The sequence below is a fragment of the Rhinolophus sinicus genome, chromosome 18, assembly GCF_057876585.1.
Source record: "Rhinolophus sinicus isolate RSI-liver-muscle chromosome 18, RSI-T2T, whole genome shotgun sequence".
NCBI lineage: Eukaryota > Metazoa > Chordata > Mammalia > Chiroptera > Rhinolophidae > Rhinolophus > Rhinolophus sinicus.
This window is the reverse complement of record NC_142518.1, coordinates 14,938,446-14,960,888: the sequence shown is the minus strand read 5'-3', so window position 1 is coordinate 14,960,888 and position 22,443 is coordinate 14,938,446. Positions and strand designations below refer to the sequence as shown.

The 22,443-nt window shown below is 39.1% G+C and overlaps 1 protein-coding gene across 2 annotated transcripts in view; it reads right to left on the bottom strand.

Moving 5' to 3' along the window:
• Nucleotides 1–22,443, bottom strand: part of PHEX (phosphate regulating endopeptidase X-linked) — a 204,992-nt gene that overhangs the window by 79,600 nt on the left and 102,949 nt on the right. For both annotated transcript variants that reach the window (XM_074323776.2, XM_019714582.3), the window contains exon 13: nucleotides 678–755. In XM_074323776.2, the coding sequence (XP_074179877.1) occupies nucleotides 678–755 (78 nt within the window). The remainder of the gene's footprint in view (nucleotides 1–677; nucleotides 756–22,443) is intronic.

Below are 22,443 nucleotides of genomic sequence, written 5' to 3'. Positions count from 1 at the left end.
CTAGTGAATGGTAAAAATAGGGGTTTTGTGAGAAATCAAAGTTCTTTATCAGAACAATTTGTAGGAAATGAAATAAGAGTGGTTGTGATTAGAAAGACCTGTAATGAATATATCTACTGAAAAATACATGTCCCCAAATACTGGAATAAAAAAGAATTATTACTCTTCCTCCATCAGTAACTTACTGCAAATATACAGTCCAACTCACAATAAATTATAGTCATATGTATATGGATTTAATTTGCAAGGACTCATAAAGTTTAATGAAGTTAACTCCCAGCAGGCAGATTTATTACTAGTCATTTAATATGAATGAAGCACATAAAGATTGTTTAACAACAAACATCATGCATTCGCCATTAGAACATGCTCACTAATTATAAAATAGTCGAATTGCTTAATTCTTTCCTTTATGATCAAATTAGGCTAAGTCCAAGTCCATTTGCTTTATGGTACCCACTCAACTATACATTCCTTCTGACACTTCTTTTATTTTGCATCTGCTCTAAATCTTGTGATACGCCTGGCATATTGAGGCTCATATCTAGCCAAGGAATGAATCAAAAGTTGGTGCTTTCTGGCACCACCAGGTTTAATTGCTTGGACTTGGGTTAGTTGAAAGGCATGAGGCCAGTAAAACTTGCCAGAAAAAAAAATACAGTAAATTTAGTACTTACTGCCTTGAGGTCTTCATTAACATGAGTATCATTCATTATAAACTCAGGATAGCCAACTTTTGCCAAAACAGCTCTTGCCTATAAAAAGGAAAAAGAAAATGATGTCAGAGTTTCAGCAGTTAAATCATTAATAAACACAGGATGTAGGAATGCAACCTTCATCTGAAAACTCCGTTTACTGAATAGTAACTACTATATGCAACCCACTGTGAAGGGAAAAAAAAAAAAAAAGGTAATCCCTGCCCACAAATACTAAAATATAGTGAGTGGGGAAAATAACTACATATTATAAGATAAATAAAATAAAGGTTTTAATAGAAAAAGACAGTATTGCTACCAAAGTCCAAAGCAGAGACTATTTCCTCATGGGGAGAATGCTTAATGGAGAAGGGGGCCCCAAATGAGTCTTAGAGAATGGTTAGGATTTCAAAATGCAGAGCTGAGCAGAAGGACACTCCAGGAGAAGAAACAGCAAGGGCAAAGACAGGGAGACGGAAACAAAGCGCATGTGGGAGAGATGAGGTAGCTGCTGTAGTTGGACTAGAATAGCACAAGGGGTGAAGAGGAGAAAACAGTGCAGCAAAAAATGTCCTGGGCCAGATCACAGGGATTCCCAAATGCCATACTAAACAGTCTAGATTTCATTTTACAGATAAGAGAGAACTGAATATTTTTAGCAGGAGTAAAATGGGATGAGTCACCCTTCAGCAAGATTATCTGTGCAACACTGTGAATGATAACCAGGATGTCAGAAAGATTGGAGGTAGGGGGTCCAGACTAGTTTAAGAGGCATCGTAACCATCCTTTTGATAGTCATGCTAATTATTCCCTGTGTTTTGCAGCATATAGGGAATGGATAAAGGAAAAATCACCTTGGGCACATACAAGGAGCCTCCACAGCAGGGACTGGCAAACTCTGGCCCCTGGGTCAAATATAGCCCCCTCATCACCTATATCTGTTTTTTATAAATAAAGTTTTATTGGAACACTGCTGTGTCCAATCAATTACGTGTAATATATGGCTGCTTTTGCACTACAATGGTGTTGTTGACCATTTGGTAGAGAAACCCTGTCACCCACAAAGCCTCAAATATTTACTACCCTGTTTCCCTGAAAATAAGACCTAGCCGGACCATCGGCTCTAATGCATCTTTTGGAGCAAAAGTTAATATAAGACCCAATAGTATATTATATTATATTATACCCGGTATTATATATTATATTATATTATATTATATTATATTATATTATATTATACCCGGTCTTATATTAAATTTTGCTCCAAAAGATACATTCGAGCTGATGGTCCGGCTAGGTCTTATTTTCAGGGAAACACAGTACCTGGTTCTTTATAGAAAAAGTTTCCCAACCCTTGCTCTAGAGCAGGAGTGTCCAAACTGTGATCCGCGGGCCAACTGCGGCCCGCGATACATTTTTTATTGGCCCGCAGCAAATTCCAAAAATATATTTAGTTTACTTAAATAACCCAGGTGAGGCAATACGTACTTCACCTCGAGTGAGTGGCCCAGCTGTTTGTGTATTTTACCACATATGGCCCTTGGTGAAAAAACGTTGAAAAAAGTTTGGACACCCCTGCTCTAGAGCAACTTTACAGTCCCACGTGAAAATGTGTCTCTCTCCTCTCCCCAGATTCTGGGTTTCACAAAAACAAAAGGGCAGCTTACGCAAAGAGTAAGTACATTATCAGGGCTCTGCCCAGTTCCCACGGAATCCCTTTTATCACTTCTGTACATCCCTCCCCAGCATCTATGTTCTTTTTCTTCTCTAATGGCCAACCCCTGAGACTCTCTGAAGGCCCCGGAGAGTTTGTCTACCTCAGCCCCCACACCCACACCCACCCAAGCAGCCCTCAGCTAATGAATGACTGCAGCAGGACCACGAGAGCCCCACTCCATTGCCAAAATTCGGGATAAACCGTGAGGTATAATTTGCACTCCAGGGTTCCTGCCAGGACAAGGCTGAGACTTACCCTAAAATCGCATCCTTGCCTGTTTCTCACCCTTCCCTGTCTGTCTTCCCCCATTCCCTTGCTGCTTTCTCTTGGGAGCACTCGCTGAATAAATCATAAATCACTTGCACACAAATCCGTATCTTCGGCTTTGCCTCCAGACGACCCAACATGAGACATCAGGCAACCCCAAACACATTGGTTTTATTCCAGCAAAGCAAAACCAGTGACCTTTGCACACTGTTCATGGTAACGAGTTTTTCTCCTTTAGTCCCTTTCAATTTTCCTCACTCAAGAAATAAATAGAATAAGATAGTATGTTTTCCTTATCTTCTTTGAAATAATTCAAGTATTAAATATATCAGCAGAAACCTGAAACTCAAGACTCAGATAGGATTTTACAAGTGCTGTAGGACATAGTCATAATGGGTTTTGCTGTTCCAGAGACTCAAATATAGCATAGATCAAATTCTACCTTCAAAACCCAGTGAGTTACACTGAAAGCCCGATGCGACCCAGATACCAGATAACTAGAGGTTACAACTCTCCCGTCAACACCAAATAATATGTCATATGTCTATAGGCTAACTTGTTTCAAAATTGTTTTATTATTTCCCCCACTGTATTTAATACCTCATTGTATTTTATCAGCTCAATACAAGTCAAATGCATAACTATAGCAAATAGAGAGCTCCAGATAGTCGCCCCCAAAATAAAGAAATATACCAGCTGAGTCATCCACAATTGTTTTCTGAAGACTGGTCTTTCCGAAGCATGCTGATGAATTATGACTGTTTTTCAAACCTCACGCTCTGGGACCCCCACTGCACTATGGAGCTTCACAGAATATATTACCTTCCGCACTGCATATGCTGGTTATTGAATCCTTTTTATTATTTATTTAAAAACATCATGACTTGAAGAGAGCCAGAACAGAGATACAAAGGATCCCTCCCTATTCATCTTCCAAGGACACCCGGGTAAAATAAGGTAATAATACTAGTAGCAACGTTGCCAACATCTAAATAGAGTGCTCTTCTTCCCAAATGTACTCTGCATGCATGCCTTTATTCAAACTCAAATGCTCCTCTGCCAGACAGTGTGTTGTCAACTCCACATCATCCCACCCCACCCCATTCTCCATTCTTCTCTGAGAAGCTTCAGAACTACATCTCCCAAAATCCCATGGGGTATGACTCCAGGTTAGACTGCCAATGAGAAGCACTCACAGGAGATTTGAAAGGTAGAAGAGAGGAGACACCATTTATTCATTTGCTGTTGGTAGCCACGGGCAGGCACAAAGATACCTGCGGACAGCAGGTACAGCACTTTGCCAGCAGCTTCCAGGCATTCTCCTAAGAAGACCCCTTCTGTGTGAGGGCAGCAGAGATCATTGGAAAACTCTACCCTTCATTCCTCAGCTCTTCCAATGGTTGCATAAGCCTCCAATTTCCCATATTATATACCCTCCTGCTTGATGTACTTCGAAAGGCATCCATTTTCCTGAATATACTCTAACTGATATACCCTTTAAGGCAAGGGTATATCACATCACTTTTTAACTTTTTCAAAATAGAAGAAACGAAGCACCAGTTTGATGGCTTATTGAAGGGTAAAATATTAGTGAGGAAGACCTAAAATCCATTACCCCCCAGGCTACATGGACAAGAAGGAAAGGCAAGTCCCACTGAAAATACTGAGAAAACCATGATATAAATAGATAAGAGACTGCATATTATGTCCTGCAAAAAATATTTCCTAGGCTGCTTGTGGCTGATCAAAAACTCCAGCGTTTTCCTTAACCAGTGCATACATTTCCATCCTTTATTCACACAAACTTCTGGAAAGGGGCTCCACATGACAACCACCTATTGTCTACTCAATATCCATTCTCCTGTCCTTCCCTTACTATCAGACCCCAATTCTGCTCAGGGTGACAATGGACCCAACAAAAAATAGCTGCATCCCCCAGCTTCCTTTGCAGCTAGAGTTCACTGTGGAAAGAGATTCTGGCCAGCGACATATAACAATGTCCTTGTTCTACTTCCAAGAATCCATTTTAAGAGGAGAAACTCAGTGGCATATGCTTTCTGCCTTTAGTCCAGAATTTCTCAACATTAGTACTACTGACATCTTGGGCCAGATAATTCTTGTTGTGGGAGCTGTCCTATAGACTGTAGGATGTTTAGCAGCATCTTTGGCTTCTACACACTTGATGCCAGTAGCAACACCCATCCTCCAAGTTGTCACAGCCAGTAATGTCTCCAGATATTGCCAAATGTCCCTTAGGGACAAAATCACACCCGAGTGAGAACCACTGCTTTAGCCTTTCCTCTTCTTCCTTCCTGTAATGCTGACACAATGCCAGAGGTAGAACAGCCATCTTACAACAACGAAGCAACAAACTTGAGGAAGAAAGTTACATGTTATAGATGCTGAAATGAAGAGTGGATGATATCTGGAATCCACCATGTCAGGCCTGAACTGCATCCTTTTCCACTCTATAACGTGAGGAAAATAAACCCCTTATTTGTTTGAGGCACTATAAGACCTGATCTATATTATATTATATTATATTATATTATATTATATTATATTATATTATATTATATTATATTATATTATATTATACCCAGTTTCATATTATAGTAAAATAAGACTGGGTCTTATATTAATTTGTGCTCCAAAAGACACATTAGAGCTGACTGTTCAGCTACATCTTATTTTCGGGGAAACACTGTATGTCATGTTTTCCATTAGCTGTAGCCAAATGGAATCCCAACACACTCTCCTTTGCCTCAAATATAGTTTGAAGGGAAAAAAATGGTGCCTACTTCATAGGGTTGTCTGCAAGGATTCAGGATGACATGGCATATAAAGCATTCTTTTATGCCTTTGTCCAGAGAACGTGATGAATAAATGTGGACTGTACACTACACAGAGGAAGCAGAAACATGACTTATTCCAAGGATTTGCAGTAACTGTTGTATGTGTATTTGGAGGGTCTTTCAGGGCAGCTTAGGCCAGATCACACCCTTAATGAAATACCTGAACTCCCCTGTGGAATACTGCCACTCGCTTTGGTCACAGGTCCAGTTTCAGGGGGCCACACAAAGTGGTGACAAAGGCTGTTGAAGCAACCCTGTGATCAATGGGGAGAGAGATGTGCCCACGAAATTCTTGGAACATGGTGGGAGATTTCCAGAGCTAAGGTAGACTGTAAGCATGAGCCAAGAGAATTCAGGCTAGTCGCACCCCAAAAAAAGTCTGAGGACTCTTTCAAGGGCCACTATTTGCACACCTTAGAAAATGGACAACATACTGTCTAAGGCAATATACAGATTCAACACAATTCCTATCAAACTACCAAGGACATTTTTCACAGAAATAGAACATATAATCCTAAAACTTATAGGGAACTATAAAAGTCCCTGGAAAGCCATGGCAATCTTGAGAAATAAGAACAAAGTGGGAGGTATCACGATACGTGACATCAAATTATACTACAAGCCTATAGTAATGAAAACAGCATGGTACTGGCATAAAAACAAACACACAGATCAATGGAACAGAATAGAGAGTCCAGAAATAAATCCATGCCTAGATGGTCATTTAATCTACGACAATGGAAGCAATAATTTATATTGGGGTAAAAAAAAATGAAGCTGGACCACCTCTTTACACCATACACAAGAATAAATTCAAAATGGATTAAAGACTTAAATGTAAGATCTGAAACCATAACATTCCTAGAAGAAAATACAGGAAGGAAGAAAGTTTGCAGACATTACGCTTAGTAATATTTTTACTGATATATCCCCTCAGGCAAGAGAAGAAGAAAAAACACAAACATATGGGATTACATCAAACTAAAAAGTTTTTTCACAGCAAAGGAAACCATCAATAAAACAAAAAGGGATCCTACTGAATGGGAGAAGATATTTGACAATGATATATCTGATAGGAGATTAATATGCAAAATTTATTTTAAAAACTCATTCAACTCAACACCAAAAAAACAAACAACCCAATTAAAAAATGGGCAGAGGACATGAAGAGACATTTTTCTAAAGAGGACATATGAAAAAATGCTCAACCTCAATAATCATTAGAGAAATGCAAATAAAAAACGCAATGAGATATCACCTCGCTCCAATCAGAATGGCTATCATCAATAAATCAACAAACAACAAGTGCTGGTGAGAATGTGGAGAAAAGGGAACCCTCTGCACTGTTGGTGGGATTGCAGATTGGTGCAGCCACTATGGAAAACAGTATGGAGGTATCTCAAAAAACTGGAAATGGAACTACCTTATGACCCAGCAATTCCACTCCTAGGTATCTAGCCAGAGAAATCCAAAACACTAATTTGAAAAAATGTATGCACTCCTATGTTTATTGCAGCACTATACACAATAGCCAAGACATAGAAACAACCGAAATGCCCATCGGTAGATAACTGGATTAAGAAACTGTGGTACATTTATACCATGGAGTATTATGCAGCCATAAAGAAGAATGAAATCTTACCATTTGCAATGATATGGATGGACCTGGAGAACATTATGCTAAGTGAAATAAGTCAGACAGAGAAAGACAAATACCATATGATCTCACTTATATGTGGAATCTAAAGAAAAGAGCAAATGAACAAACTAATCAGAAACGGTTTCAGAGACATAGAGGAAAAACCGAGGGTTGCTAGATGGGAAGGGAGTGGGTATGAGAGAGAAGGTGAGGGGATTAGAAAGCACAATCAGTAACCACAAGATTGCCACGGGGTTACGAAAGTCAATTGGGGAATATAATCAATGATGTTGTAAAGATTCTGTAGGGTATCCGATGGATACTTGTCTTATTAGGGAGATCACTTCAGGGACGGTGTAGGTGCCTGTCCACTACAGTGTACAGTGTACACCTGAAGCTGAATATTAATGAATGTCAACTATATATATACATATATATATAGTCACAGGATGTGGAGTACAGCATAGGGAATAAAGTCAGTGGAAATGTAATGGCTGTATGCAACGTTGGAGGGGTAGTAGATTGGGGGGGATATCACTTTGTGAGGGGTATAAATGTCTACTACATTGCTTTGTACACCTGAAACAAATAATAAAAAAAATAAAATAAAATAAAAAAATAAATAAAATAAATATTATATGTATATATTTACTACGAGATATTTATAAATGCAGGAAATTACAAAGAATGATACATCAAAAATTCATTTAAACACCTTCTAGATTTTTTAAATATTATTTTTTCCATATTTGATCCAGATCTTTTTTCAAAGGAGTTAAAGCATTACAGAAATAGTTGAACCTTTATTATACCTTTGTCTAATTATAACCACAATTTCAAAAAAGAAACAAGAAAATGGACAAAAGAAACACTATGAAAGCTAATCTAGAAAAGACCAAAGGAAAAGGTTGCCTTTAGTATTTGTCATCTTGGTTTCTGCCTTCTCATCCTTGCTCTTTCCTGTATCCATCCCTCCCAACACCCAGTAGGCCCTAGGTGCTCATACCATTTGCTCTTCGATCATACCCAAATTGGCCTTTCTTTGGCGATACACTGTGCTCCAAAGTCATCCCTCCCGCATCGAAACTGTTATTTCCTCAAAACAGCCTATCCATTTGCTGTCATTGGGGCCTCAAACTAGTTTACAATAAAATGTGAGTGACTAATAGCAATCTAATGTGTTAACCCTGAAGAAATATCTGCATTGAAAAGAGTGGTTCATCCCCCAAAAGGAGAAACCCAATTATAAGGGAGGTTTTTGTAGCTGAGAGAACCTTGCTTCTGATACCACCCCAATTACACCAATGGCCTCTTCCACATAATCACCACTGTGTTCCCCACATGGAACACAGTGGCAAGGCACATAGCAAGGGAGTGATGCTCAATAAATATTGACTTGTATAATGATGGATTTAGTAGATAAACTCACTCTGATCAATGTCAACAACGGTATCAGAAAATATGAAAGTTTATAATATGATCAAGGACAGCATTCAGTGCTGCTCGCATCGAGGCACATTTCCACATTACCCGATCTTACCATAGGAGAAAAAATGGGGGGGGGAAGCAAGAGACTTTGTGAGAACCTAAGGAACTTTCTTTAAAATGGAGCAATGTTTAAAATCCATTGGAATTCAGCCTTGATGACAACCAAAACTATATTTTTTAAAAATATAAGCTATTTCAATCAGTTGACAAATACTGAGAATGCACTGTAGGCTCAGGACTCTCCTTGGTGCTAAAGGAACATAAAAGTATATAAATGATCCATGGACTCCCAGTGTTTGTATAAACAAACTGAGGAAAAACATTCCATAACAACTTGCCATTATCGCGATTACAAAGTATCAGCAGTACCTTAATTTTCTGAACCTCTGTGGTCCTCAGTTTCCTTATCTGTAAAACGTGGATAAGTTTACTTCTAATACCAATACAGTGAAACAGAGAGTTGAAACAAGTACTTGGATAATAAAGGAATAGGGAAAGGAGAAGTTGGATTATCAGATCAGGGATGAGCAAACTTTTTCTATAAAAGGCCACATAGTAAATAATCTCGGTTTTGCAGGCCATATGGTCTCTATCACAAGTACGCAACTCTGCTGTTGTATGTGGGAAAGCAACTGTAGGTGACATGGAAACGAATGGCTGTGGCTGTGTTCTAATAAAACTTTATGTATAGACACTAAAATTTGAATCTCATATAACTTTTATATATCATGATATATTCTTTTTTATTATTTTATGTAAACCATTTAAAAATGTAAAATCCAATTTAGCTTATGGGACATACAAAAACAGGCAGTATGCCCGTTTATGAGAATACGGCCTGGGAGCCATAGTTTGCTGGGCTGACAAAGATAATTCAATGAGGGTAAATTGTTCATTAAGTTGCGCAAGGCCTAGTATACAGTAGTGTACAAACTGAACCACGCTGAACAGTGTGGAGGGTGTGGAGAAAAGTGTGTATGTGTGTGTGTGTGTGTGTGTGTGAGAGAGAGAGAGAGAGAGAGAGCACATATACATGCGTGACTTAACTACTTTTGTTTTTGTTTTGTTCTTTGCTATTACTAACATAAACCGGAGGTGCCAAAAAATGTATACAAGTGGACACTTTGGTCAACGTTGCTCAAGCAGTAGTTCACCGTAATCAGAAGTGTCTGGACGCTGACGGTAACCACTTTGAGCACCTCTTGTCATTGCAGAAGTCAAATGTGACTTGTATTCATCTTTTGTTATCGGTATATATTGAGTATTACAATTTTAATAGTGTTTTTTTTTCCTTTCTTAAAATGTGTATACATTTTTTTTGGCACCCTCTGTACATGCAACAAATCTTACTTGCTTGGGAGTTTATTCCTTGCCCTAAAGTCTTAGGGCTAGAGCATTCAAAATCACAATTAATTTCTGCAGAGAAAACAGAGTTCATCAAGTGAAGATTATTACTTTAAGAGAGAATAATTATCATAAATGAACTCAGAAAAACAAGGAACATTGAAAATTTAAAACACAACATGATTTAAACTCTCAAGTCACCCCCTCCCTCCCCGAGTTTTCCAAAAAGTATACTACAACTTGATGGTGCTGGGGGAAAGAACAGAACCAAATATAATATGCTTTATTTGTCTGTGAACTCTAAAATAGCACGTAATTTTTACATAGATGACCAAACCGATTTAAAGATTGGTTAGGTTGACTGCTTTACTCCTCAGTTTTTAAAGCCACTTAGTACTAAGCTGATCGGCAGAAAGCAAGATGGAAAGCTCATTTGTTTTAATCCCCACTGATTTGACTATTTAAGAGAGCCAGGTAAATTCTCAAATGTCTTGCATGCATCACATCAAAAGGATAGCTTTAATCACTTAATTAAACAGCTTTGTGTTTCCTCCACAGTTAAGACTCAGCATATTTTTTTATTAATTTAACCAACATAAGAAAAAAATGGAACAACTGATGATCAACTGCCCTTTTAAAAACAATTTATAGCACAACTTTCTTAAGCTTGCAATGGTTTTGAATGCTCCAGTCAGGCTTAACCACACCAAGGCCTCATTTTCACTGATGAGTTCTGTAATAACTAGCAAACATCAATCAAAATTCTGAGCTTTAAGCATGCGGAAGTTCAGGAGACTGTACATAAATTACGCTATCCTTCAAAACAATGGCAGTTTCCATAATGCCAAACAAATGATTGGCTGAAGATATTATCCTAAGCAGAGCTAATGGTATTGATGAAAATTAGCCTGGGGAACAGGCTTTAATATCCTTTGGGGCTATCTGGATCCCACAAATAATAACAATGCAGTTATCTAACAAATCAAATCTTATCTTCTCGATAAGAATGGCACTGATTTATTATGAGTCTTCAAAAACTTGAATTCTGCAAATTGCTTTTGGGTGTGGTTCACAGGCTCATGCATCATGCTGGAGGGAGGATAGATAAGTGTCCCCGTGAATGAGAGAGCTTTCTAAGTGCAAGGCACAGTTCTGATTTTACAAGAGCTGGAAGACAGGAATGCTCAGATTTCAGGTCTCCCATCCTTAACCCTGCCTGAGGAAGTCCCAAGACAGCAGACAATCCCCATTGTTCTCTGATAGGAACAATATTCGAGGAAAGCATGTTCCAAATTATAAACAAGCTCCATCTATCTGTCCTCTCTCTTGAAAACACCAACTCTATGTATCTTGGAGATGGGCAGTTTTTCCAGTCTGAAAAGGAAAACTCCTCAGGCCTAGGGAAATCATAATTGAGTCATAATGGCACTAAACATTTCCCTGGTGTCTGTGATGGTCCTCTCACTTGGGTGAGCACTGCATCCAACAGTTAAAGAAAGAAACCAACATTTGGGTTTACTTAGTAAATAGATGGAGCAGTGAGTAGCAATAGAGTTAAGAACCCAAAACCATTCTGTGATTAATCCATAAAACAACACATCCCTCTGAGACTCGGGAAATATTACCTTAAAAGTAGAGGCAATTCTCATGTATTCTATTTAAAACTAAATAGGAGAGTGGCCAGATCGTATCATTTAAAAAAAAATGTCTTTTTATTACTTGCAATTACATGTAGTAAATTGCTTACAAAGTTTTTGCAAATAGAACAGCTGTTAGACCTGCTCAAATGAGTATCCTAAGCCTCAATTAGCTGAATACATTTGTCAAGACATAGCCAAGATAAAAAAAAAAAAAAAAAGCCCAAGAGCCAGAACAAGCCTACATTATAGTTAGGCTTTTATATGGGTCAAAGTAAATAATATATTTCTCTGTCCCACAAGCAGGGCTCTACCATCATGGGTAAGTAAACTACAACCCACAGGACAAAACCAGCCCACCACCTGTTTCTGTAAATAAAGTTTTATTGGAACTTTGTTTTATTGGAACAGTGAAGGATTCCAGAATATGCCACTGTAGCATAAGAATTATTTTGACATGAAGGCATTTGAGAATCAACAATCATAGAAAGAGGCTTTCTCTGTACTCCGCTTCTCTGCCTAAAAGCAGAGTCTTCCAAAAGAATTCCACTGTCATAAGTACCTCTTAATGGGGGCTTCCCCTACTAGGGGGACAGAAAAGAACGACTCCTATCACTAGAGAAGAGAACTCAGCGCCAGGATGAGAAACTGTATAAACAGACCTTGCTGAAATAAACATTACCTTCCATTAGTTTCCCCCATGTATTATATTTCTCAGTCGTTTCCCACCATTTATTGTCCCTTGAAATCCTAACATCTTCTCCTTGTTAAAATGGTAATGTAAGGCCCAAATTATCACTGCTTCTTTGAGCTACATTTTCTGTGAGCTCCAATATACTCAAGAGAATAAACTTTGTCTTTTCTTTTGCTAATCTGTCTTTTGTCAGTTTAATTCACAGGACCCCTAACACTTAACCTAAAAGGGTAGAGGAAAAGTTTTTCCTCTCCAATAGCCATGCTCATTTGTTTACATATTGTTTATGGCCACTGTCATGCTACAGCTGCAGAGTTGAGCAGTTGCAAGAGACCACAGCACCTGCAAAGCCTAAAATATGTACTATTTGGTTCTTTGCAGAAAAAGTTTGCCAACACCTTTTCTACATAAGAGGTTCTCAGATTTTTCAAACCTAATAGTAAAGACAGCAAGGGAAAACTAAGGGGTAAAGGTTAATTTTTTTATTGAGGTATAATTGACATATAACATTATATTAGTTTCAGGTGTACAATGTAATGATTCAATATTTGTATACACTGCTAAATGATCACCATAATAAGTCTAGTTACCATCTGTCACCATACAAAATTACAAATTTATTTTCTTGTGATGAGTTTAAGATTTACTCTCAGCAACTTTCAAATACGCAATACAATGTTATTGACTACAGTCACCATGTTGTACATTACATCCCCATGACTTATTTATTTTATAACTGGACGTTTGCACCTCTTGACCCCCTTCACCTATTTCTGTCCACTTCCCAAACCCCATCCACTCTGGCAACCACCAATCTGTTCTCTGTAACTATGAGTTTGATTTGTTTTGTTTTTCAGATTCTACATATAAGTGAAATCACTTAGCATAATACTCTCAAGGTCCATCCATGTTGTCACAAATGGCAAGAGTTAAATCTTTTTTATGGCTGAGGAGTATTCCATTGTGTGTGTGAGTGTGTGTGTGTGTGTGCGTGAGCACGCGTGCACCATATCTTCTTTATCCATTCATCCATAGACCATAGGTGCACACTTAGGTTGTTTCCGTATCTTGGCTATTGTTTAAAAAAAAATGTTGCAATGAACATAGGAATACACACATCTTTTCACATTAGTGTTTTCATTTTCTTTGGATAAATACCCAGAAGTAGAATTGCTGAATCACAAGGTAGTTCTATTTTTAATTTTTTGAGGAACCTCCATACTGTTTTCCATAGTGGCTGCACCAATCTGCAATCCCACCAACAGTACATGAGGGTTGCCTTTTCTCCACATCCTCACCAGCATGTTACTTCTTGTCTTTTTTATAATTGCCATTGTAACAGGTGTGAGGTGATATCTCATTGTGGTTTTGGTTTGCATCTCCCTGACAATTAGTGATGTTGAGCATCTTTTCATGTACCTGTTGGCCATGTGTCTGTCCTCTTTGGAAAAATATCTATTCTGATCTTCTGCCCATTTTTTAATCACATTGTTTGTTCTTTTTGCTATTGAGTTGTATGAGTTCTTTATATATTTTGGATATTAACCCCTGTTTCATCAAGATATAAACATGTACTTAAACTTGTAATAATGTTTCAAGTTTTGTTTAGGTAAATACCTGAATTTTAAAACAGAGCCAGCATACAGATATTAACCAAAAATGGAAATTAATATCACCGAAAAATTGATGTACTTTTTGGGGTAAAGGAAAAATGCATACAAATTATTAAAAATCATTTTCAAATGTCAAGATTCAAAGGGCTTAAAAATGCATATGCAACATCTGGTCCCTAACACCTAACATTTCTCAGATAAATTTAATCAGCTACTTAATCCTCCTCCAATTGTTAAATTACTTACTTAAACAGGAGGCAAGCTAGAGATGAACTTAAACATATCCCACTCTCTCATCAACAGCTCGACTAAGTGGGAATTGTCATCATTCTTTCCATTAAGATTTACCTCTGACATGAACAATTCTTAACTAGCCTAAAAGAACTTTTAAACTACCTTCCATATAACATTGGGGGAGAGATCAAAGGAGATAATTTTGCTGAATTATTCAATTAGACAAATGTGAGCTGTCATACAGTTTTTCTAACAAAGGGGGCTGCTGTAGAGTCAATGCCCATATATATTGCATGTTCCTCTGACACTGGAGTCCTCTAGTTCAGGGCTTCTCAAGGCTTTGTCTTTGGACTGGCAGCATCAGCATCACTTGGGAGCTTGTTAACAATGCAAAATCATGGACACACCTCAGACCCACTAAGTCAGAATGTCTCTGAGTTGCAACCCAAGACTCTGCATTATAACAAACCTTGCCATTAGGTAGGGTTTCTCAACCTCAGCACTGTTGACATTTGGGCTGAATTATTCTTATTTGGGGAGGGGGGGGGGTCTGTCCTGTGCATTGTGGGATGTTTAGTGGCATCCCTGGCCTCTACCCACTAAATGCCAATAACTCTCCTCCCTCCTTTCCAGTTGTGACCAACAATGTCTCCAGACCTTGCCAAATGTCCCCTAGAAGTATGCTATCACCCTGGGTTAAGAACCACTGCTGCAGGAGATTCTCACGCATGCTCAAGTTTGAAACATTCTTTGCTCTAGATTGTGGTACTTGCCAAGCCTTCAGGAACCACTTCTGGGAACTCTGATACTGTATTATCTATCCACAGGGAAAGGACTCATCCACTCCTTCAATATTCCTTAGGCGTTTCACTAATAGTCACCACTATAGTGCCATTAGGTGTGCTTTATGGAGAAAACACCACGATCGTCTCTCCCACCAATTTGGGAACGTGCTTCAGGCATTTGCAGTTTAACCTAATTTCTGGCCAACACCACCTAAATCCCAAGATGATAGGTAGGGGCAAAGAGTTAATCGACAATTGGAAAATGCTTTGCAACTAGCAGTCACAATACAAATACACCCCAATATCTAAGACATGTTTAGATTAAAAGTTCTAATAACTTTCCTCTCAATTATTTGGCAAAATGCATTTTTAAGTACTTTGAGGCATCTAAAAAGTCACGTTAATACAATTACAGTTCACTGAAAAATTAGCATGCAATCCAGTTTGAAAGCTAAAATCAGTCATAGCAGGGTAATATTCCATTTAATTATAAAGATTAATTCAACCTTCATTTATTTGTGCATGTGTTTGGTCTTTTCATTTTTCACAGAACACCCAAGATTCAAATACCATCTGGTAGAATTGCTGCACAAGTGTCAGTAGCATCTATTAGAGTTGCAGATTTCATTTCAAAGTAGAATTGATAAAAGGACAAGGGGAAAAGGGAAAAGAGGAAGGTGAATGCAACAGAGACTAAATTTAAAAATGAGATTTTCCACCAATTCGATGGACCTGTATCCCTTGCTCTCCTTTGTTCCCAGCCATGCCACCTGCACAAACAGTCCCAAATAACAAGTCCTGCCATCCCAATTTACAGTATTTTCTGAAACGGCCCCAGGTGAAGACTCAAACAGTGTTGTCAATAACAGTGTGAACTATAATTATGAATTACATCTACTGTTTTCTAAAATGTATTTAAGACTTCCTTAAAACTTGGTCTTAGTCACCTGGTGATTAAGACTGATCACTTTCTTCATCATAACGTCAGTTCAATATTCGACCTTTTATTGAGTGACTACTAATTGCCTAACAAGCACTGCACTAGAAAACATCTTTTAAAAATGTTATTGAGTTATAACATACACAAAGTACACAAATATTACGCGTACAGATCAAAGATTTTTTAAACACATACACACACCTGTTAGTAGTACTGAATAGTATTTAAAACATTTATAGTACCCAGAAGGCTCCCTTGGGTGCCTTGCCAGTCAATAATCCCTCTACGCACAAGATAACCACTATTCTGACTTCTACCTCCATAGATTAGCTTTGCCTGTTCTTGAACTTCAAAAAAAGTATGCATTCTTTGGTATCTGGCTTCTTTCACACAGTAGTACACCTGTGAAATTCTTCCATGTTGTTGTGTGTAGCAGGAGTTGAGATACACAGTTTAATAAATTGTATTCCTGCCCTCAAGAAGTTCATAGTCAGTCACATATGGAGAGCAGGACAAAAAAAAAAAAAAAAAAAAAAAAAAAACACTAGAAGAATGTAGAGGATGGGATCAGACAGGATGGGATAGAATGGGAAGGGAAGCACTTTGTGAAAAGGTCATCTTCAAAGAGGAGATCTCAAAGCTAAATGGAATTAGTAACAATAGAAATAACATTTTTAATAATAACAAAAGTAATGCTCTTTGCTGAACCCCTACTATGGACCAGGTACATCTTCCTTATCACATCTAAATTTTACTCAACTCTACCAAATGGGTACAGATCATCTCCATTTCACAGCTGAGGAAGTTGAAACTCAGAAAGGGGAAATAATTCTCTCCAAGTCCCATAAGAAATAAGGGCCAAAACCAGCTCCTGAACCCAGATTAATTTAGCCTTAATCTGACTTCGAAAAGCCCATGTTTTCCCAAAGCACATCACATTTGGGAGGATGAAAAATATTCTATTACATAAATATTATTCATTTTTATAAAACCAAATGAACTTGAAAATGTGTAATATACAGACCACCTCTGCATCAGTAACCATATTCAACATGACAAGACAAATAACATTTTCAGCTATAAGAATAACAAGACACTTGCAGACAGAGTTTAAGTATACTTTTAAGAATTTCTCCATCCTACCCTAAAAGTCTTCCCATTAAGCTTCTGATCCTGCACACCAGTGGGACTAAAACCTTGACTGAGAGCCCCTGGCAGACCAAGACTTCGACAAGAGGGGTGATCAAAACAGAAAAGGAACGGCAAGAAAGTATTTCTAGTTGGTCTATTTTCCAGATCAGTCAAGGTAATGAGATAAATGAGATTTCACCAGTAGAAGAAAGGTTCCAGGAAATGTGGCCCCAGGGAGAGAAGGTTGTCAATCTCATGGTAGAGATCCACTGGCAAAAACCACTCTGAGAAATGGAGTCTAGCGTGAGCATCCTTGGCCCAAGAACTCCCTCCCATTTCAAAAGAGGAATAAGATCTCTCCCTTAGGGATCTTTGCATTGTCATAAAGACAAATGAATTTGAACCACTTAAAGTCAAAACTTTCCTGAAGCTTAAATCTGACTGGATTTGGGGTTAGAAATGCAGGAACGTACAGTAAGCAGATCAGGAACCTTTGGACTTACCCCAGAAGCCCATGAGATGGAACATGGGCCTTCTGAGCAGCGAGTCCTTGGTTCCAAATTTGGGCCCCCAAAAGTGACAATTTGGTCCTGCATTACCTGCTTGTAAGAATATATTACCAGTAACATGTAATTTTCTGCTGCTATAATAGCCATACCTATGGGTGTGACGTATGTCAGTGTGAATCGCATGGGTCCAGGTGCTTTGCTGCCTTGTACCTCTCAGACAGCCAGAGGACAAGCCTCCATCCCTTCAGCCTAAACTCCAGAGGTGAGTGGAGGAAGACAGGTAAAGGAAATGCAACCCGAAACCTGCCTCCAGAATTCAGACCTGGTTATTTATTCTGGGATGCCCATGGGCCACATTTTGGAACAAATCTAGCTCTGTTTTGATCTACCTTGGAAAAGGCAGCCTAGGAAAGGCCACCTATACTCTAGGCAAAGCAATGAGCCACCGCCAAGGGACAATGTGGGCTATTTGTAAACAGCAGCCTGAATGTCATCATCAATTATTCATCATTCAACAAAGCCACGGAGTAACTTCGTACAAAACCACTTCATGCTTACTCAAGGTTCAGCCCAATAAGAAGAAAGCAGCAAGGTGTTGGTCAAAAACTTGAGACTAACACTAGGTTGGCAAGCTATGGCCTACAGGCCAAATTCCAGCTGCTGCCTGTTTTTGTAAATGAAGTTTGATTGACACATGCGACGCCCATTTGTTCACATATCACCTATGGCTGTGTTCAGGCCACAACACTAGATTTGAGTGTTAAGGCAGAGACCACATGTCCTGCATAGCCCAGAATATCTACCATCTGGTCCTCTACATGAACAGTTGGCCAACTCCTGCTCTACATTCCCACTTCTCAAAGTACAGTCCATGGTCCAGGGGCATTGGCCTCACCTGGGAGCTTATTAGAAATGTAGAATCTCAGGCTCCACTCCAACCTTACTAAAAATGTGCATTTTAACAAGGTCCCTGGGAGGCTAGAGTGTACATTCAAGTTTGAGCACCACTGCTCAAACAGGGCTCTGCTCCTCAAACTTCGCTGACTCATTATTCACAACAGCCAAGGCATGGAAACAACCTAGGTGTCCATCGCTGGATGAATAGATAAAGAAACTGTGATATATATACATATATAATATCTATCATGATATATGTATATATAGTACACACACACACACACACACACACACACACAGAGTGCCAAAAAAAAGTATACATATTTTAAGAAAGGAAAAAAACTATTAAAATTGTAATACTCAATATATACCAATAACAAAAGATGAATACAAGTCACGTTTGACTTCTGCAATTACAAGAGGTGCTCAGAATGGTTTCCACAGCGTCCAGACACTTCTGATTACGGTGAACTACTGCTTGAGCAACGTTGACCAAAGTACCCACTTGTATAAATTTTTTTGGCACCCCCGGTGTGATCAAAACATACGAGGTCTGACAATTAAGTTCGAGAACTTGTTGGAACAATGTTGCTAATCTTTTTTTATATCACAGTAATTATTCATTATGAATTTGCACCAACTGGACAATCAGTTAACCAAGTTTACTATTTGGAAGTGCTGAAAAGGCTGTGTGAAAAAGTTAGACAAAAACAGCTTGAACTTTTCTCCAACAAATCATGGCTCTTGCATCACAACAATGCACCAGCTCACAGGGCACTGCTTGTGAAGGAGTTTTGCGGGTTTTTTTAAATATTTTATTGGGGAAGGGGCACAGGACTTTATTGGGGAACAGTGTGTACTTCCAGGCCTTTTCTCCAAGTCAAGTTGTTGTCCTTTCAATCTTAGTTGTGGAGGGTGCCGTTCAGCTTCAAGTTGTTGTCCTTTCAGTCTTAGTTGTGGAGGGCGCAGCTCAGCTCCAGGTCCAGTTGCCGTTGCTAGTTGCAGGGGGCGCAGCCCACCATTCCTTGCGGGAGTCGAAACCGACAACCTTGTGGTTGAGAGGACGCGCTCCAACCAACTGAGCCATCCGGGAGCTCAGCGGCAGCTCAGCTCAAGGTGCCATGTTCAATTTTAGTTGCAGGGGGCACTGCCCACCATCCCTTGAGGGACTGGAGGAATTGAACTGGCAACCTTGTGGTTGAGAGCCCACTGGCCCATGTGGGATTCAAACTGGCAGCCTTCGGAGTTAGGAGCATGGAGCTCTAATGGCCTGAGCCACCGGGCCGGCCCTGTGAGGGAGTTTTTAGCCAGTAAACAAATAACTGTATTGGTACACCCTCCCTACTCACTTGATCTGGCCCCCAATGACTTCTTTCTTTACCTGAAGATAAAGAGGAAGAAGATTGAGAGGAAGACATTTTGATGATTCAGGACATCAGGAGTAATATGATGACAGCTCTGATGGCCATTCCAGAAAGAGTTCCAAAATTGCTTTGAAGGGTGGACTAGGCACTGGTGTCGGTGCATAGCTTCCCAAGGGGAGTCCTTGGAAGGTGATATTCAGCAATGAGGTATGTAGCACTTTTTCTAGCATGAGTTTGCATACTTAATTGTCTGACCTTATGCAAAAAGTTCTTGGCAGCCTGAGGCTGAGTCCTTTCCCCATCATAGTTCAACAATAATTAGGTTTACTCAAATAATTCTGTAAGTCAATGTATATACTGGTCTTGAGCTACGAAAAGAAACTCAGTCAATAATAAGGAACAATCTAAACAACAGAATAGGAAAAAAGAAAAAAAAATGTAACGATACTCACTAGTCAGGTATTAAAGAGAGGGGGTAAAAACAGTTCAAAATTCTCTAATATAAACAATGAAAACCCGAACACAGACAAAAGATAACAGATGGCAGGTAGGTAGTTTCCACTGATGGCCTCTGACAACTCCTCTCTTCCCTGTGTGTTCATATTGCTTCTCACATCAGGAGATGGAGTTTTTCTCTGTCCTTGAATAGGGACTGGCCTTGTCCTTGGTTTTGACCAAGAGAATGTGGCACAAGAAACATTCTGGGGTGTCTGAGCCCAGACCTTAGGAGCAGACCTAGCAGCTTCTGCTTCCTCTGTCTTAGCACTCCATGAGATTACCATGCTACCCTGCTGGAGAAAGAAGCCACGTGAGGACACTGAAGTGCCAGACACATGAGTGACAAAGCTACTTTGGACATCCAGCCATAGCCGCCATCTGAATGCAACTGTATGACAGACTCCAGGTTAGACCAGTAGAAGAGCCATCCAGCTGAGCCCCAGCCAACCCACAGAATCCTGAGAAATAATAAAATACCTGCTGCTCTAAGCCACCAAGTTTTGGGGTGGTTTGTGACAAGGCAATAGGTCACCCAAACACAGACCACTGCAGTAGATGAGTCATTCCTCCTGCATGAAGAAAACTAAAACCTGTTCTCCCCCCTCTGGCAACTGATCCAGAACCAAAACAAACAGCACAGAACTCCAAAATTCTCAATAAGGAATCAATCCTTCCATAACTTTTTTTTTTTAAAAAAGGAATTTTGCTCATTTGAAACACCAAGAATAATGATATTTAAAATCAAACTGAAATTTATTCTGTAAAACTGGCAGCGCCTCTATCAGAATACTTTGGTCATTCCATTTCTTCCTAGCACTGCTTCCTCTGATTTTTCCAACCCCAAGTCTTTTACCTTTTTTCCCAGTTTCTTTCACTCTCTATTGTTGATATCAGGCTGTTTCTCCAGTTCATAAGTGATATTCTGTCAGAAGTGAATTTGCTGTCACTCCCTCAGCCTGCTTTTACCCAGCTACATAAGGGTCTAGAAACACAACTCAGAAGACCAGGTTGAATACAATTTCTCTCTCTTCACCTATTTCCCACCACCTGCCTGTCCAGCCCCCGGGTTATTAATGTAACTGACATCCCCATACAATTGACTGAGCAGGACCAGCAGCCAGATAAGAAGGGAGCCACTGAGAGCAGCAGACGCAACCCCAGAGATAGCAGATAAGCAGACGCATCACAGCTATCAATTTCATCTTGGGCTGAGGAGGAGCACCATAAAACACACACAGAGAACTTGAACATTCTGAATGCACTCTTTCTCATGAAATAAAAATCAACACATGTAATACAGAATGGTACACCTGAAATCTATGTAATTTTACTAACAATTGTCACCCCAATAAATTTAATTTTAAAAAAAAAGATTAAAAAAAAAAATCAACACATCAAAAGTGATTCTTTTTATTAAACCAAACTAAACATGTATGTTTAAGTGAGTTCCTAACATACTCAATTTAGATTTGAACCAAAAAAATACACTGCTGGTGGGAATGTAAATTGATACAGCCACCATGGAAAACAGTACCGAGGCTCCTCAAAGAATTAAGAATATAATTACCATATGATCCAGCAATCCTTCTTCTGGGTCAAAAAATCTGAAAACATTTATCCATAAACATACCGTGTTTTCCTGAAAATAAGACCTAGCCGGTCACTCAGCTCTACTGCATCTTTTGGAGCAAACACTAATATAAAACCCAGTCTTACAGATAATAGTTTAGTGGTTACCAGAGGGTAAGGGGGGTGGGGGGTGGGAGCTGAGGGTAAGGGGGATCAAATATATGGTGATGGAAGGAGAACTGATTCTGGGTGGTGAACACACAATGGGATTTATAGATGATGTAATACAGAATTGTACACCTGAAATCTATGTAATTTTACTAACAATTGTCACCCCAATAAATTAAAAAAAAAAAAACAGTCTTATTTTACTATAAGACCCGGTCTTATAAAATATAAGACCGGTTCTTATATTAATGTTTGCTCCAAAAGACACATTAGAGTTGATTGTCCGGCTAGGTCTTATTTTTGGGGAAACACGGTATATGTGCCCTATGTTAATTTGCAGCATCATTCATGGTGGCCAAGACAAGGAAACAACAAAAGTGTCCTTCGATAGATGATTGG